Raw genomic sequence first — 17,434 nt, 5'->3', positions numbered from 1 at the left:
GAGATAAAACTGGGAAGCAAGTCACATAGCTAGCACCCAAGACCTTTCCCAGAAAGGCTGGGTTAAGGAGGTCTAGTCCCCGACCTGAGGTGATTGAAGCCATTTTAGATTATCAGTCACTGCTGTTCATCCAAAGGGAAGTATGTGGACTAAATCTTTCCACTTTCCTGCAGCCTTCCAGGGAATGGGACGACAACTTCAGTAGTCTTTTGCATTGACCTGTGCAGAGCCCATCCCTGTCTAAGTGCCCAAATATTTTTAAATAGTAGAATAGTATGTGCCACCCAAAAGCAAAACGCAGCTCACAGATCAGAAACAAGAGCAGCCCGTGGCAGGAATTCCGTTAAGGGTCACCTCTTCTAATTTACAATATTTTGCAGGGTTAATATGAATCACGGCAGATAAAGTAAAAAGGTAATTTCTGAGACCCTTGGGAAAAGGAAATGTGGTGGAAGGGGACAGAGGGCAGGTGTGATAGAGGAGGACAGAGAGGGTGGGAGCTGGGATACACAGCATCCATGAGGAGGTCACTGCAGAGCTAATTTGTGGAGGATTTGAGGGGAGGGAAGGAGAATAAAAGAAACAACTACTCTGTTATATACAGGTACCAACTCCCCACAGTGAATGTAATCATAATGCACTAAAAATATGCAGCAGTAAAAGCTTTCAAACCAGTGATTTACACAATTAAGACATCTTGATAATTACAATTTAAAAAATCATTTGTGATAACAAAATATACCGTCGCACAAAAAAGACATTAAAAGAATAATATCCCTGTAAACTGCATCAAACACCTCTCCCCCTCTCCCCTTCTCCCCCTCCCCACCTCTCTCTCTCTCTCTCTCGTCTTTTTCAGACAGGGCCTCACCATGCTGTCGGTTCAGGCTGGTTTAGAGCTCACTTTACAGCCCAGGCTGGTCTGGAACTCACAATCATCCTCCTACCTCACCTACCCGGTGCTGGGATTACACGTGTGCGCCACCCGCCCGGTCATATCAAACATACTTCAAAGCTTCACTAATCAGGACAGTGCCCGAGCCACAGACACTAGGTTGAAACAAGGCAAGAGAATCAAAAAGAGCCTCTTTCTTTGGCAAGCGCTCGGCCAGGAACACCCCGGGACTCACAGAGCCCGCCTGGCACAGGGGCGTCCCACTGGCCCGCAGCCCCACTTCCTTCTCCTGCAGCCACTCGCGCCCCGCCCCCTCCCGCCCCGCCCCGCCCCGCCTCCTCCCGCCCCGCCCCGCCCCGCCCCGCCTACTTTTTTTAGCTTCCCGCCTGGCTGCCTTTCTCGGTGCGTAGGTCCGGGTCGGGAGGCAGGCTGGGTCCCTCTTCTGCCCGGAATCGCGACTCCTCAAAAGGTGTCCAGTCCAATCCTGTGTTAAGCAGTTCGTGGTGGGCAGAGCTCCGAAGACTTACAAGACAAAGCTGCATTTCCTCGGGTGCGTTTCCTTCCTGGTTTTGAACCCTTTCTTGGAGCGGCGGGAAAGGCCAGCTATCACTGCACAGATCTTGAGAGCGGGAAGCGGGGAGGTTTACAGCAGGATTCCCACTTCCTGAGGGATGGCTCTTTCTCCAGGCTGAGAGCCACTCCTCTGCTCCTTCCTCTCCTTGCTAGCCTGTACTTGTGATTTCATCTTGGCCAAGTGTGCCAGGATCTTGACCTGGACAAATAGTCATATCCTCACCCCCTAGACAAAGTTAGACCCCCAAGGATGTTTCTTTTGCAAACTGACACTAGAGGCTTTCGGGGTCACAAAGTCTTTCCACCTGGCTGTGCTCATCCCTGTTTGCCTGGGAGGTGGAGTACTTGGCATGATAACTGACAGTGCTAATTGCTCCTTATTCTCAAAGAAGGTCCCTCAGTGTTTGGTCTCTTGAGAGGTGAGACGTTTTCTCTTCCCTGTAGGCTTATCTGGTACTCCTAACCTAGCAGCCCTTTTCATAGTAGCCATACTGGCATTATCAAAATCTTTGAGATGCTTTATTTCTAGCAACAGGCCATTTGTATGTGTCATTTCTTCTCCTAAACATTTGTCTCCTCTTTAACTCTAATGTCCTTCATATTGTTTTGCTTCTGTTAAAACCTTGTATGTTGTAATTCTAGGATAATAAGTAAGACCCACCGTTTAATTTTGTAACTATAGATATATTTTTCTAGCACTGTTTTTCACTTTTTCTCTTTCTGATTATTAAGTTCCTATGGTTTTCAAGGTGAGTGTCAAGTCCATAACAGTGCTTTTACATCATGTGTGTCCTCTTTTGGGCATCGTCTTTTATTTTAGATTTAAGTCTGGCTGCTAGGACACAACCCATCATTAACAATGATTTCCCAGATGATCACATCTACTATTTGGGGACTTCTCTAAAATACCAAAGTCCAGGTTCTCTAGGATTCTTTTTGTCATGTCATTGACACATGGAATTCTGCAAGCATATTTATGTCATCTCCCTCCCTAGAGTACATATGTACACATACCTTAAGGCTCCTTTCCATGTCCTTGCTAAATTTCAAGGACAAGATAAAATCCTACCGTTTAGAGTCATGATTCTGCAGAACCAATAATATTGAGAAGCCTACTTTACATCCATATTGTCCTGAATGTTTTTATGCCTATGTAGTTACCTGTGTTTTTTAATTCTGTGAGGTAGAGGAGACACTTTTGATTAATTCCAGCTAAGAGTAATGAAAACATGTAGAGGTACCTGGGTGCACAAGCTCAACTTTCTCCACACTTCAGGTTGAACACCTAACTGGATGAGCACTCAATCAGATTCCCCCATAAGGTCAGCATTAAACTTAACAACTGAATTTGATTCTTTTCTCTTCCAATTCAGTTTGCAACCAGCGTCATTCAACCAATCAAGTTCATGAACCAAGTTACCACCATACTGTTTGGAAGTCATTTACAGTTCTATTTTTACATCTTACAAAAGAATTAACTATTTTATCTTATTGAAAATACAAAACTGCATATGAATAGCAAGCAGTAAAACCATTTAGATGAGGAAGTTAGAGCTGCTGTGAGAAGATGACTTGGACAGGAAGTACAAGAATGGTAACATGTTGCTAACAAAGCTATCACATGAGTTCTGTGGTATAAGAAGTTTGGTGGGCAAAGGGTTTAGCTTAGCAGCATAAACACCTGCCTGGCAAGCATAAGGACTTGAGTTTGATCCCTGGTCCCAAAAGAAAAAAAAAGAAGTTTGGTGATTTCAACAGGAGCCTGTGATTTTGGTGGGGGAAAGAAAAGTGAAGATTATGCAAGAATTTTGGTAGAGAAATATACTACATTTATCCTGTGCAATAAAGAAAGGGGAAAATAAAAATCATTCTAGATACAAATTTGATCATATATAAACTGAGACTAAAGTACCTGAAATTACTGTGACATAATTGGTGTGATGGCAGCAGACAACTTTTATTTAACTTCTGGGATTTTGTTTTGTTTTTGAGTTTTACTATTTTGATCTTGATGCCTATGTGATTTTTGCCTACCCAGTATTCATTCTACTCCAATCTTTGTTAATCTGTCCCATTTTAATTTTCCCAACTTCAGGATTCAGAGCAGAAGAAAGCTCAGAGTCAGGACAGAAAGGAGCACAGAACCAGCATCTATGGCTTTATCCATGCTACACAGTGTCAAGGAGGAGGTGACCTGCCCCATCTGCCTGGAGCTCATGACAGAACCTGTGAGCACTGACTGTGGCCACACTTTCTGTAAACCATGTATCACTGCAAACTACGAGTCCAGGGAACATGAACAAGGAGTGAGCCACTGCCCTGTGTGCCGAGTCCCTTACCAGTTTGAAAATCTGAGGCCCAGTCGCCAGGTGGCCAACATAGTGCAAGGGCTCAGGGAGTTGACACTGAGCCCAAAGGTAGATCACTGTGACCTCCATGGGGAGAAACTGCTGCTGTTCTGTAAGGAAGATGAGAAGGTCATTTGTTGGCTGTGTGAGCGTTCTCAGCAGCACCGTGGTCACAACGTGGTTCTCATGCAGGAAGCTGCACAGGAATGTCGGGTGAGAGATCAGGGTTTTGGGAAGATAGAACAGCAAACAATACCTGGGAGAAAACTTCCATTTTGCAGTATCATTTAATTTGTTTGCAGCATAGAACTGAGGTCTGTCATTTCTGTCCATTTCTTTAACTTCTGCAGTCCTATAGACATATTGTACACTCTACTTAATTGCAATAAACAAAGGCTAGAGTGAAAGTTGCTAGACAAAAGCAAAATTGTTTTAACTGTTACTTGATGGCTAGATATTTGGTGTCTACTGATCACCTGTTTAAGCAGAAAAATAAATGAGATGGGTTCAGATACAGATTCTTTCCTTGGTATAGAGTCATTTCTGGGACAGAAAAAAATCAGTCTACACTTGGTAAAGGGGACTTGACTTTACTATTTGAAGACAAATTACCTAGAAAGATTCAGAAAACATTCACCCCTCAGAACAAATTCACCCCACATTGCCTTTTTCTTCGTTTTACTAAATTCAAGTTTCTGCGTAGTTCAACCAGATTTCATGTATATTTATCCACTTTGAGGTGCTGAGAAGGTCATGGCTTGACTGCAATGTGATTCCTCTCTCACAGGAGAAGCTCTATCTAGTGTTGGAGAAACTAACTAAGGATGAGAAAGAGTGTGAGACGTGGAAAGCTCACATCGAACAAGAAAGAACTTCTTGGAAGGCAAGAAATTACACTTGCTAAGGCTGGTAGCCATAAATCTGACAGGATCTTGGGAAAGAAATCCTTTCTTCTTTATTCTCTGGCACTTGTTGAGTCCAGACATTTGATGAGTCCTATGCATGCTCTTCCTTTTGGGAGTGTGGTCTGGAGCAGGACTGTCACCAATGAGTACTGCTGTTGGGAGGGAGGTGATCACACTGAGGGTTCAGGGGAACACAGCTAATGAACGCTGTCCTATGTGCCTGTGGCGGTTGTTGAGACGGACATTTGACAATGGATTGTGATTCTGTCTTCTGTATTCAAGTTCTGGCAGAGAGTGCACAAAGGGAGTGAGGAGTACAGCAGGGAAATGGGAAGTGCTGAATAGCTGGGAGTTGTGGGTGTCCCGTTTGGGGAAGGGGGAACCTTGATGAGGTTGATTTATTTAATGGCAGGAAGAGAAACTCACAGGAACACTGCTTCCCTAAGTACTTCTCCTGGGCTGGAGATACGGCTTAGTTATACAGTGCCTGCCTGGCAAGGCAAAGTTCTGAGTTTGATTCCATGTATACACACTCCCCCACCCCCACCAAAAGAACTTCTTCCCTCCCTTCTGAGAACTTCCCAGTGAAAAGAATTAATTTTGCTGGCTTGCAACCTCGCATGACAGAGTATGTCTTTCTTTCTCATCCCTGAAGCGTCAAATACAGGGGGAGATAGAAAGTGTCCAGACTGCGTTCAAGCAAATGAGAGCCACGCTGGACTCTGAGGAGGAGATACAACTGCAAAAACTGAAGACAGAGGAGGAAGGTATTCTGAATGGCCTGGCCGAGTCTGAGAGGGAGCTGACCCAGCAAAGCCAGCTGGTGAGAGAGCTCATCTCAGATGTGCAGCATCGGCTGCAGGGGTCAGTTATGTCCATGCTGCAGGTAAGACCTTACAGGAAGTTCCACCTTCTGAGATCCAGAACAGATGGAAATTATTTCCCTCTCTCTTCTATTGCCATACTTTCGAGTGATAGTAATAAAGTCTTTTGGGCTAATGAGTACCACACTGAAGTAATTCAGTTCCAGAGTTTATGGGAATAATGGCATATATATATATATATATATATATATATATATATGACCAAGAATTCCATTTCAATTCTTTATTTTATTTGGTACCAGGGATTGAACCCACAACCTTGTGCTTTTTTGTGTTAGGAATTTTGTGTCAGGATCTGAGTCCCTCATGCCTAGCAGGGTTTGAACTTGCTATCCTCCTGGCTGTCTTCAGTGTGCTGGAGTTGCACACATGGCCCACCACACCTGGGTTTCCTCTTTTCTTTAGTTGAAATTTGTCGTTTTTAAGACCCAGCAATCATGTAGTAGTTAAGCACCCTACAGTGAGGTGTGTACCCTTCTTCCCGATTGAAAATTGTTTTTAGACACATCTTCAAGTTCAGCCAACCTTTCATCCACTATCTTTTTTGTTTTGTTTTGTTTTTTGTCTTTTTCCTTTTTATCAGTACCAGGGATCAAACTCACGACTGCCTGCTTGCAAGGCAGACACTTATGCCACTAAGCTAAATCCCCAGCCCCGATCCACTATCTTAATGTGTTGTTAAACGCATCTAGTATTATTTTGTTGTATTATTTTACTTAAAACTCTAAAAAACTTTCATTTTCAAACATGTCTTCTCCATCAAATCTCTACTTTGAGTACTTTTTCATGCTTTACTTCCTCTAGCATAGAGTTCTCTACACTTTTAACCTAATTAGAATAGTTCCTTGGGAGTCTTTCTTAAATCCAATATCTGGGATCACTGTTATTTCCAATTTATTCTGTTCATCATTTCCCACTGTCTCTGGGTTGTACATCATTTTTTTCCTTGTATTTCTCATTAATTTCAGATGTAAAATTGATTTTTTTTCTTTTTTGTTTTCATACTGGGAATTGAATTCAAGCCCTGGCACATGGCAGGCAGGAACTTATGTCATTGAGCTTTATCCCTGATTCTGCCTGGTTTTACATTTTTGTTTGTTTGTTTGGGTTTTTTTTTTAACTGTTTAGTAAGATTTTATTACTCTTGCTTCTTATTCTTCCTTCCTAAAAAAAGATAGTTTTTCCTCTCCTATATAGTTATATTCCTTTAGTCAATGTCTCTGCTGAGTTTGAAGATAAAGACCCATTTCTAAGGGTGGTATTCTAGATTGGCCTTTAGTGTCAGTGTATCCTTAGGTGACATCCACACTTACACAGAGGCTGTGCACCATTCCCATTAAGTTTATTGCCCACATGGATGCCCATTTAGGTAGGAGAATACATTCAAATTGTAAGCTACAGCTCTAAGAGAAGCAACAGGCAGCCTTGCCCCTGCACACACACAGGGCAAACACTGATAAAGCTTCAGGCAGGTAACCAGCACCAACCAGGAGAAGCAGCAGCCAGCTTTGCACCTACATACACACTAGCCACCAGTGCCCATAGAGAGCAGGACCAAGAGAACAGATCAGCCATGCTTCAGAGAAGTCATAGCAGATGCTGCAAGTGCCTGGGAACCCATAATTATCCATTGAGAGAAAGCCAGGAGAATGTCAAGACAAAGAAGCAAAAGGCAGTCTCTGGCCTCCAGTCCTTGCATATCAACTCCAGAAGACATAGACATGGAAGACAATAGAAGTTACATACCTAAAGTTTCTGAAGTGCTGCAGACTGAAGTCACGAAAGAACTTTATGAGGCTATAAAAGAAATCAGCTCAGAAGTAATATCTGAGGTAAAAGAAGGAATGGAAAACATAATAAAAGATTTGCTGCAAGCATCTAAAAAGAGATAGATTTTAAAAACAGGGGACCTTAGAAAAATGAGGGAAAGCATGAATGGAAGAAAAAGATTGAAAGAGATATCCAGGAATTAAGAACTCCACTGAAAATTGGCTTAGACACTTGAAAGAAACTGAAGATAAACTTTCAGATCTTCAAGACAGGTTTGAGCTAGTGATTGTGAAAGGAAACAGCTCTTCAAAATAATAAGGAACCAGGAAGTAATAATGGGAAGGCTGCAAGATGATGCAAGGAAAAATAACCTAAGAGTGATAGGGATCAGTGAAAGAGGAGGGGTCAACACAAATGACATTAAAATAAAACTACAGAAGTAATAGCAGAAATCTTCTCATCCACGGAAAAGAAACTGACATACAGATACATGATGCATATAGAACTCCAGCAAGTCATAACCAAAATAAATGTACACCCAGACATAAGATCCCAGAAATTCAGCACAAGGACAGAATAAGAAACATCAAAAAAAGAGGAAAAACCATGAGAACCACAGCAGCCCTCTCAACACAAAACATCAATGGAAGAAGAACATCAAGTGTTTCAAGTTTTGAATGAAAACAACTTCCAACCCAGATTGACGTACCCTGCAAAGCTACCTTTCACAGTTAATGGAGAAGTAAGATACTTCCATGACAAAGAACAACTGAAGGAACTCATGACCACCAAACCAATCATGCAGATAATACTGAAGGCTATTCTAGAGAAAGATAGAAGTGATCACAGCCCCAGAAATAGTAGCAGAGTGTGATGGTTGAGCAGGATAAACAGTTAAATAGACAGGGGAGAAAACTAGGGAGTCAATGGCAGAAAAATAACAAATCAGAGACAAGCCAGTGCATGTTGACTATGACTTATTAACTGTATGGCCTCAGTTCAGGAATTAAAAGAAACAGGCCAGCAGATCAAGAAACAAAGTGCTTCAATATGTGGAATTGAAAAAACATTTAGTTTGAAAGACAATTCATAAACTAAAAGTCAAAAGAAAACAATTCTGCAGGTGACAGGGTACCCGAAAAATGCTGGGATATCTTGCCCATCAACTGATAATGTCATTTTTATTCAATGGAAAGCTACTCAGCTATAACAAAGTGTAACCCCGAGGCTCTTATGGGTAAATGGATGCAACTTGAGATCATGCACGTTGGTGAAATGGTTCAGACTCACCTGGGTGAATATTGTGTTTTCTCCCTGGTGAAAAGAAAACTGAAGGACTTAGTGGGATCTAAAATGGACAGTAGGTATTATGAAAGTGAAAGGGGAGGAAACATCTAATAAAGAGAGTTGGTAGCCATTGTTAATTTCAGATTGTTTTGAAGTCCTGTATTATTTTCATGGTTCTGTTTTGTTTGGTGGTATTGTTTTGTTTTTTTTTATTTTATTATATGTGATGATATGGATAGCTTTTTTGAAGATAACAGGATACATTATGGTAGTCACTGTTGATTTCCTGTCATCTTGTTTTAAAACGCTGTATCACTTTTGTTGTTTTGTTTTCATTCATTTTATTCTGCTTTGTTTTTTGTTTTGTATATATATATATATATATATATCTGCTGGTATAGGCAGCTACTTTGAATATAACAGAAGGCATTGTGGTAGCCATTGTTGACTTCCTGTTATCTTGTCTTGAAGTCGTATATCACATTGTTTGGTATTGATTGACTATTCTGTTTTGTTTTGTTGTTTTCTCTTCAAAGTAAAAAAATTAAAATTAAAAAAAAAAAAGAAAGATACAAACTCGAGCCATTTTCAAGCTGGCCATACCTTACCTGATGCATTCTATGCTCCTCTTTTATTCTTATGGGTGCATCTTTAGCTTGTTCAGAATTATGTGCCACGTAGTCCTCATTTAGCAAGTATATCCACTTCCTGTGTTTGTAGGAGTAACACAGGTGGATTTTAAGATGGTAGCTGTTGTGATGCAGACAGGTGTCATATATGCTCCACGCTTTTTGTAAAGCTTAGTTAAAGCTTTGTTAAAGCTTCCGCAAAGTTTGTATCAGGAGAGTCCCATTGCCTTCATGTCCTAGGAATAAAGTCCATGTGGATGGAAAACTTGAATTTCAAGAAACTGCTAGACCCAACTGTAAAAGATAACATTGAGCTATTAAACTCAGCAGTTGCCAGAGTTATAACTTCCTGCAACAGACCTGTTTTACTTCTAAACATAATTTTCTTTAGTTTATATAGAATTTTGTTTGGGTTATACTACCTTATTGTGAAGAGCAAACTCTGTACATGTACTTAGACCCAGCTAGTGGCTTATTTTTTGTGTAGACTTACAGGGAAGAAGGACATCTAGGGCAAGAGCAGCAAGTACATTCCAGATTTCTGTCCAAACAAAGGTGTATCTGCAATGGTAAAATGAATAAAAACCGTGAAGGATAAGGCCTGAACTGGGCTAGTACAGCTGGAATACAGGGTGAATATTACAAATTTTAGGAGAAAGAATTGTGAGAAAGAAGGCCTCATGGTTACTATTCAGTATTACACATCCTAGTGTTTATTTTATGGCTTCATTATTGGTGAGATTGGGCATGTTTGGGGAGGTATGGCCATAGACTTCTTCATTACCGAATATATTAAACTGCATTTAACTGACAAAGCTAAGTAGAAGTAGATTTGGAAACAATTTCCTGTATATGTAATTCAAGTAATGGTTAAGTCCATTTGAGTTAATATGTAAAGTCAGAAGAAATCCTTGTTAAAATACTTGTTTACATGTCCCCTCAGCAAAAACCATATAAATATTTCTGGCATTATTATTTGTTTATATTTGATTCTGCAAGGCATATTCATACCCTGAAATTATAGTATGCATGTGTAATATAAGCAAAAGAACCACTTATTAATTTAAACCATCTCATGGGTAGCGACGGGTGGTTGGATTTAGTTTTATCGTAACTCTGTTCTCTTTCATACTGTAAAATCTCCATTTCCAATGTATCAGGTGCTCCTTAGAATGTGATGAAACTTTGTAAGTGAGGAAAATCTATTATTTTTCACTGATGTTCTTTTTTCTCACTAGGATATGAAGGACACAGTAGAAAGGTACGTGAGTGATGGCAAGGACTGAAAGTTTGTACAAAAGACTTGTGATTATTAAAATTAAGGAATGTTCACTGGGAATAGAACATTTCCAAGGTGAGGGTATTTTAGGTGCAGTGCTACATAAATGACTTGTCGTAGAGTTTTAGTGTTTTGTTACTATTGAGAATAAACTGCAATGGACCAAATTATATAGTAGGAATTTGATTTGCAGAGTCATGGTATAAATAAGTAGTGGAATTAAGCCTAATGTGTTACATCATCAACTTTCTTGCTGTCACCATTTTATTCCCTGTGTATCTCCCTAGCTCTAGGCTTCAGATTTAATAGGGGCTTGATTTATTGTAGATGGAATACATCTTCCATACCAAGTGGCAAGAGTTGTCCATTAGAATAATGCCTACGTAAAGTATTTATATTTTGCTCCTGAAAATGGTAGAGATTACTTCCAGAAACCTGAGTGTGAAACAGAATTTTGGCCCAGCTGCAAACAAATGAAGCACCTTAGTCTCATCATTGAGGAGAATTTGGGAAGATCTCATCCTGCTGGCTACAACTGCATACCTGCCTGGCAGCATCAGGCTTTTCCAAACTCACGGAATTCAGATCAGTATTAATTTGGTTTTGTGAAGGTTTGCAATTTTTCCCAGGGGTTTTGGGGGCTTGAAACATTAGGTGATCTCTGAAGACCTTTCTGTTGACAAAGAACTTTGCAGTTCTCCAGGTGGGGTTCCTTCTCATACGCACAGACCCATAAGAGCCGGGTGTTGCAAATATACATACTGATCCATTTCTCAGGAACCCACATCCATGTCAGAACCTCTGCCATGCATTAGTTTGTTTTTTTTAATTGTAGGCAGCAGTTGTTTTTTTTTTTTTTAAATCCATCAGAAAGGAAAACTCTGTTTCTGACCAGTTTCAATCTTCCAAAGATCACACAGAAAGACTGAGAAGGCAGGTATGTTTCTTAGGACATAGGATCAGTAAAGAGTTTGCCTTGATCCTTCCTAGGATCCCCAGGGAAGAATTCAAGTGTAAACATGAGCAGTGCTGGGCATGGTGGTGTATGTCTGAAACCCCTGCACTTGGGAGGATGAGACAGAAGGATGGTTGCAATTTTGAGATCAGCCCGAGCTATAAAGTTAGTTCAGTGCCAATCTGAACTACATAGCAATAGCCTGTCTCAAAAAGACAAAGAATGAAGAAAAATTAGATGAAATGATAGATGTGAGTCGTGTTTGTGAAACAAGCAAGTATAAGATGTGGAGTTCACTGTTCTTCCCTTCTTAGGAGTAGGTTATTGACTGTGAAGCAACCGAGAACTTTTCCCAAGGAACAGCGGATCACGTTCCAAGCTCCTGATCTGAAAGGGATTCTCCAATCACATCAAGGTGAGTAGAGCTAAGTGGATGATGATCCATGCCTGCCTATAATCCTGGCTGCTCAGCAGGCTGAGGCAGAAACATTACATGTTCAAGTTCAGTCTGAGCCTTTTAGCATGTTAAGGAGACTGTCTCAATGTAAAAATTTGAAAGGGATGGAGATGTGCTTGATGGAAGACCACTTACTTAGCATACAGCAGGTACTGGGTTCAATTACTAATACCACCCATATGGGAAGAGAGTGTAATGAGGAAAGGTAGGCTACGTGTCTGATTATAGGATTCTAGAAAGATGAGGAGCTAAGTGAGAGCGTAGTGTATGTACTGGAGACAAGGGAAAATTAGTGTCTGCTGATGACGTGATCGTCTTATTGGGAACTGACCATACATCCTCATTCACCAGTTCACTGACCAAGTGTAGTCTGTTGCCTTCTGGCATACTGGAGAGGAAAAAGATGGGAATGTGACTCCTTTGTCTACATATAGTGTTATGAGTTTTTGTCATTTCAAATTTAATGGATGTCAGTAGTTGAGAGTTGAACAGCGAATTCCAAAGATGCCGCCCAAAGGAAAGAGTTGTGCTGGAAAAGGTAGGGGAGGGGTGAGCAGCCTCTGGAGTGATAGTGCTGACAAGAAGGCTAAGGGTTCCAAAGGTGGTGGCAGTGCAGTAAAGGTCTGGCACAATTTATGTGACAAACCAGCAAAAGTATGGAAGACATGGAGTAGTTAAATTCAAGGAAGTGGCTGCACAATATAGTGAAGATAAAGCCAGGAAAGAGGGTAACTTGGGTTGGATGACCAGAGGGTCCACGGTAGGACCACTTCAAGAAGCAGCGTTTGCCTTGCCTGTGAGTGGAATGGATAAGCCTATCTTTACAGACTCGCCAATTAAGACAGAATTTGCATATCATATTAGTATGGTTGAAGGGAGAAAATAAAATTATACAAAGTTAGTGGATGTACTGATACAATATCATCTTACTCTGAAGGCCTACTATGCTGTTGATCTTTGTTTCCATTGGCTCTATCATGTACCTTATTGGATTGTATTGCATGTGAAAGTATAAAAAAATTTCCTATGGAAAAATGAGATACTATAGTAGCCATTGTTTGTTTTCTGTTATTTGGTTCTAAAAGCCCTGTAATACTCTCATTCTCTTGAATGTTTTTATACCATTTTGTTATGTTTGATACTATTATATATGAAGTCATACTCAACTATTTCAAAGAAAGAGACATCGTGGTGGCTACTGTTAATTATCGGTTGTCTTCTGGTGAAATACTGTATTGCTTACATTGTTCTGTTCTGATCTACTCTGTTATGTCCTGTTTTGTCTTAATCTCTTTAAAATTTAAAAAAAAAAAAGATAGTGGATGTCCAATGCTACTGTTAAAGGGAAATCATAGTTTCATAAGCCTTCCTCTCTTCAATATATTTCATACTTTATACCTCGTATTTTGATACTTATATTTCTCCTTTTCACACACACATGCAAATGTACTGCCCCTCCTTCAGACTACTAAATCAACTTCCTTCTAGTTCTTTTTTAAAGTCTTCGCAATGATGCTCTTGTAACATCACACATGGTATATTATCATGTCCTATTGTAATCCCGAATACTGCGTATTATAACCCAGGTATTGGAATTCCTTCTTCAGTCTTCCTCACAATCCAAAACATTATATTTATAATCCTATTGAGATGTTACTGGAATCCCACCAAGTTAATTCTGATCTACCACCTCCAATGCAACTCAAGGTGAGAGTAAAGGCACCAAGACATATTCAAAGTTAAGGGCAGCCAAGGGATCCTAAGCCCAATGCTAGTAACGATATGCAGACAAAGGCCCTGACCTAAGGCCTCTCCCAGAATTCATTATCTGGTGAAGAAGGAGGTGGCTTCAGGATGAGTGATGGTGAGGAAGGCAAGAACTACATGAGTAACTTGAGCTGCCTAGCCAGGTGGGGTGAAAAGCATATTTGCAAAATGCAAGGACAATGACATGTAGAAGGTTCAATCTGCAGAATTCAAATAAGGTAGCAACTGAATTGTATTGGGAAAGTGTTGCATTAGTTTCTGATAAGTAAAGTTTTGGCCCTGGGGAGTCATAGCCTCTTGCTTTGAAGCTCTTACCCAGCTGACATTCCCAGAGCTGATGGCTCTGCCATCCCATTGAGCTCATCTTTTACAGAGAGCACTATGCACAGAAATAGGAGACTTTAGAGATTTCATATCATTACCTTGGCTAGCCTTATTTGCAATGCATATAGTCAATTGAAGAGAAGGGAAATACCATAGTCCGCTCTGTACATAATCAGTATATAGAAATAAGCCTCAGTATAGCCAATGTTGCAGCAGTTGTTCTGGACTGGAGAGGTGTTGCTCAAATTGTCTCCTACAATGCCCTTCACCAACTTTTTTAATTTTTCCACAGCTCCTGTGACACTGACTCTAAGCCACTATCCAAGTGGTTGTTTTTCTGTATCTAGCAAACCGAAAAGAAAACCACACCAATCATCTGGATTCTCATTCCTAAGCACAACTCAAGGCACAGTCCGGAACAGCACAAGTCAAGTCAACACACATTACAGGAATAACACCCCCTTTAACTTCAGTTTTCCACATTAGCAACCTAAACATAGCTCCTGGGTCATAGGGCTGCTGGATAAAGTCAAGTCCATGCTTCTGGGGAATCTGAAAACTCTGATCCCTGGTCTCTGGCCCTTTTGCTGCCTGTTCCTCCAAGTTGTTTGGGAATTTTTCCAGACTGTCACACTGCCTCATTCTACAGTGTGACTGACCATGGATTTCTCCTCTAAATTCTCTCAGTGTTCCTTTCCTAGTAATGTTGTTCCATTTGTCAATCCTGAAGGATGTTCAGAGCCTGTGGCATTATGTGGGCCAAACATGTGACCTTTCTTAAACCCTCTCCCTCTTCCCATCCATCCCTCTGGCTGAGGTGTGCATCTCCTGCCTCTGAGTGCCCTGCTCCATTTTAACTACTTGTCTCCTCGTCTTCCATTTGGACGTCCTTCACTCACTGTGGGATCTGTGCATTCTCTGGCACCATTTTCTTCTCAATTCATCATTTGCTCAGGAAAGAATCTTTATTACTTTCCACATTCCCAAGGAAATGACTGAGTCCTCTTAACAAAGACCACTACTGAGGTAACTGCTGGGCCCAATTTTTACAGCCTCATTCTCTGCCACTGAGAAAAGATGAAGGAAAGTGTTCACCTAACTTTCTGTACACTGAAAACTATGCATTGGAGTGTTATCACTAAACAATGAGCCTTAGGAGTAGAGTAGATCACTTTCATCCAGGGATTAAAAAAAGTCTCATACAATTGTGTCATCGGTGTTTTTCAAACAGGACAGGAACTAAGAGATGCTGGTGGGGAGAAGGGAACATCAGAAAATCACAATGTTTTATATCTGTGTACCGTCTCCCTATGATGATTTTAACATTATATACTGCAAATGCATATTAATAAAAAAAATTTTAAATATTATCTTTGATGTATACTCCAGAAAAACAATGTTGTTTTCATAATATCCTTGTTCAAATCCTATTTCTGCATATCTGAGCAGTGTAACTTTGAATAATATGCCTAGCTGCTCTGTGTGTTTTCTTTTAAGAGTTTTGCATAAGCATTGTACCAAATAAATTTGATCACTGTGAGAATAAATTGAGTAGAAGCACCTACTGAAGTGTCTCAATAAATACTTGTTCTAGTAATAATAGAAAAACAAAAACCACAATAAATAATTCCAGTAGTCAGGAGACTGAGACAAGAATCAGTGAGAGTTCTAGGCTAGCCAATGCTACATAGTGAACTCAAGGCCAACCTGAACTATACAGTGAGACCCTGTCTCAAAAAAAAGCGGTCACCCTGTCCCATGGAAACAGGTTACCCAAAGGGGAATTACAGCTGACTCTAGTGAAGCCTCGTTTTGGTATCATTATCAACTCTACTAATATTATGCCATATATATTTTTTCTCAAAACTTTATAGAATGTTGGGTGCATGTATAATACTGGTATTAACCACATATTGATCCCCATGAAGTACATTCTGTAGGAATCTGGTTACTATTTACAATTAATAAAGAAATAATAGTGAAATTTATCTCATAGCATTTTAAAAACCAAACAACACACATACTTTTAAGTGATTGGCACTCAAGTAATATCCCAGCTTGGTGTCTAAATTTTTGGCTCATTCTCATTTGACTAAAATAAATGATTTTAAAGCATGTGTATCAGTTGACTTATGGAAACTTCACACACACACACACACACACACACACACACACACAGTTTTTCTAAAATTAGAATACAGATAGAGATCACAGATTTAGAACTTAGGATATAGCTCAGTGGCACAATGCCTTGTAGCAAGTATGCTTCCCAGTACAAAAAAAAAAATTTTTTTATTAGCAAGTTGGATGTTTTTGTTTATTAAATGAGTGTTTCTAACTTCATAGCTACCTAGGCCATGTGGAATAAATCTCAACAATAGTGTGTTGAGTTTTGTTTGCCCTGCTTAGCTTTAGTAATTCCACTGAGGTAGAAGGTTCTGGTATTTCAAATCAGTGAGAAGAAACTTTTGTTCTCCTTCAATGAAAGAAAAGGAGAATTGTGCAGTGAATACAGTGGTGAGAACTTCCTATATTTTTACACTTAGATCTCCATCTCTTCCTGAGCCTAAGGTGAACTAGTCACCTGAAAAATGAGACAGCTAGGCAGAGAAAGGAATTGCCAACAAGAGTTACTGCAGACATAGAAAAGAACATCAGAAACTCCCAGTTTGGGTTCCAACATGTATCAGGCTTGATACTCATTGCTCTCATTCTTTAAAAAAAAAAAAAAATTGAACCAACTAATCTCAACAACTTTGCTTAGACTCATGAGAGAATTAAGGTCACAGTGTACCATGACATTAATTGCCACAATGATATCTTGAAACATACGGGAAATAATATAGAGACGAGAGTTCATTATCTATATTCATAGAAGTTGCATGTTACATAAGTTGGTTGTTATAATCAGAGTTTACAGGAGAAAAGATTTAATACAGGACACTGAATTTAAAAGATGATTTTATAATGACTTCCCAAAGAGTCAAATGTGAAAGAGTTCAGGAAATATGTCCAAACCATAGAGACCCACAGTATGCACCTGAGAGCCTGGATTCCCTGGCAACATTCAGATTCAGTGCAGGTGGAGACTTACAGCTCAAAGCAATGTCCTCCACAAGTCCAACTGGAGGCCTAGGACCCATGAGGTTTCATACAAGTCCATATCAAAGATGTGCATTGGGTATTGGGGATTTAGCTGAAAGGCACAAGCACCTGCCTCACAAGCATGAGGTCATGAGTTCAATCCTCAGTACAAAAAAAAAAAAAAAAAAAAAAAAACAATGAATCCATGTTTAGCCAGGCATGGTGGCACACTCTTGTAATCCAGCATTTGGGAGGCTGAGGTAGGAGGATCATCACA

The 17,434-nt window shown here is 40.2% G+C and overlaps 1 protein-coding gene and 1 pseudogene across 1 annotated transcript; both read left to right on the top strand.

The window, feature by feature from the left end:
* Positions 1 to 1,266: 1,266 nt before the first annotated feature.
* Positions 1,267 to 15,637, top strand: LOC100715495 (tripartite motif-containing protein 5-like). Its single transcript, XM_013147641.2, has 7 exons — positions 1,267 to 1,445; positions 3,564 to 4,029; positions 4,604 to 4,699; positions 5,377 to 5,607; positions 10,530 to 10,552; positions 11,840 to 11,940; positions 14,366 to 15,637. Exons 2-7 carry the CDS (start codon positions 3,622 to 3,624, stop codon positions 14,557 to 14,559), a joined length of 1,053 nt encoding a protein of 350 aa, XP_013003095.1. The 5' UTR covers positions 1,267 to 1,445; positions 3,564 to 3,621; the 3' UTR covers positions 14,560 to 15,637.
* Positions 11,949 to 14,436, top strand: LOC134477710 (peptidyl-prolyl cis-trans isomerase NIMA-interacting 4-like; annotated as a pseudogene).
* Positions 15,638 to 17,434: the final 1,797 nt, after the last annotated feature.

The sequence above is a fragment of the Cavia porcellus genome, unplaced genomic scaffold (genome assembly GCF_034190915.1).
Source record: "Cavia porcellus strain 051 isolate PalLab524CR breed Dunkin Hartley unplaced genomic scaffold, mCavPor4.1 scaffold_9, whole genome shotgun sequence".
Classification (NCBI taxonomy): Eukaryota; Metazoa; Chordata; class Mammalia; order Rodentia; family Caviidae; genus Cavia; species Cavia porcellus.
This window is presented reverse-complemented; position numbering and strand designations above follow the sequence as displayed.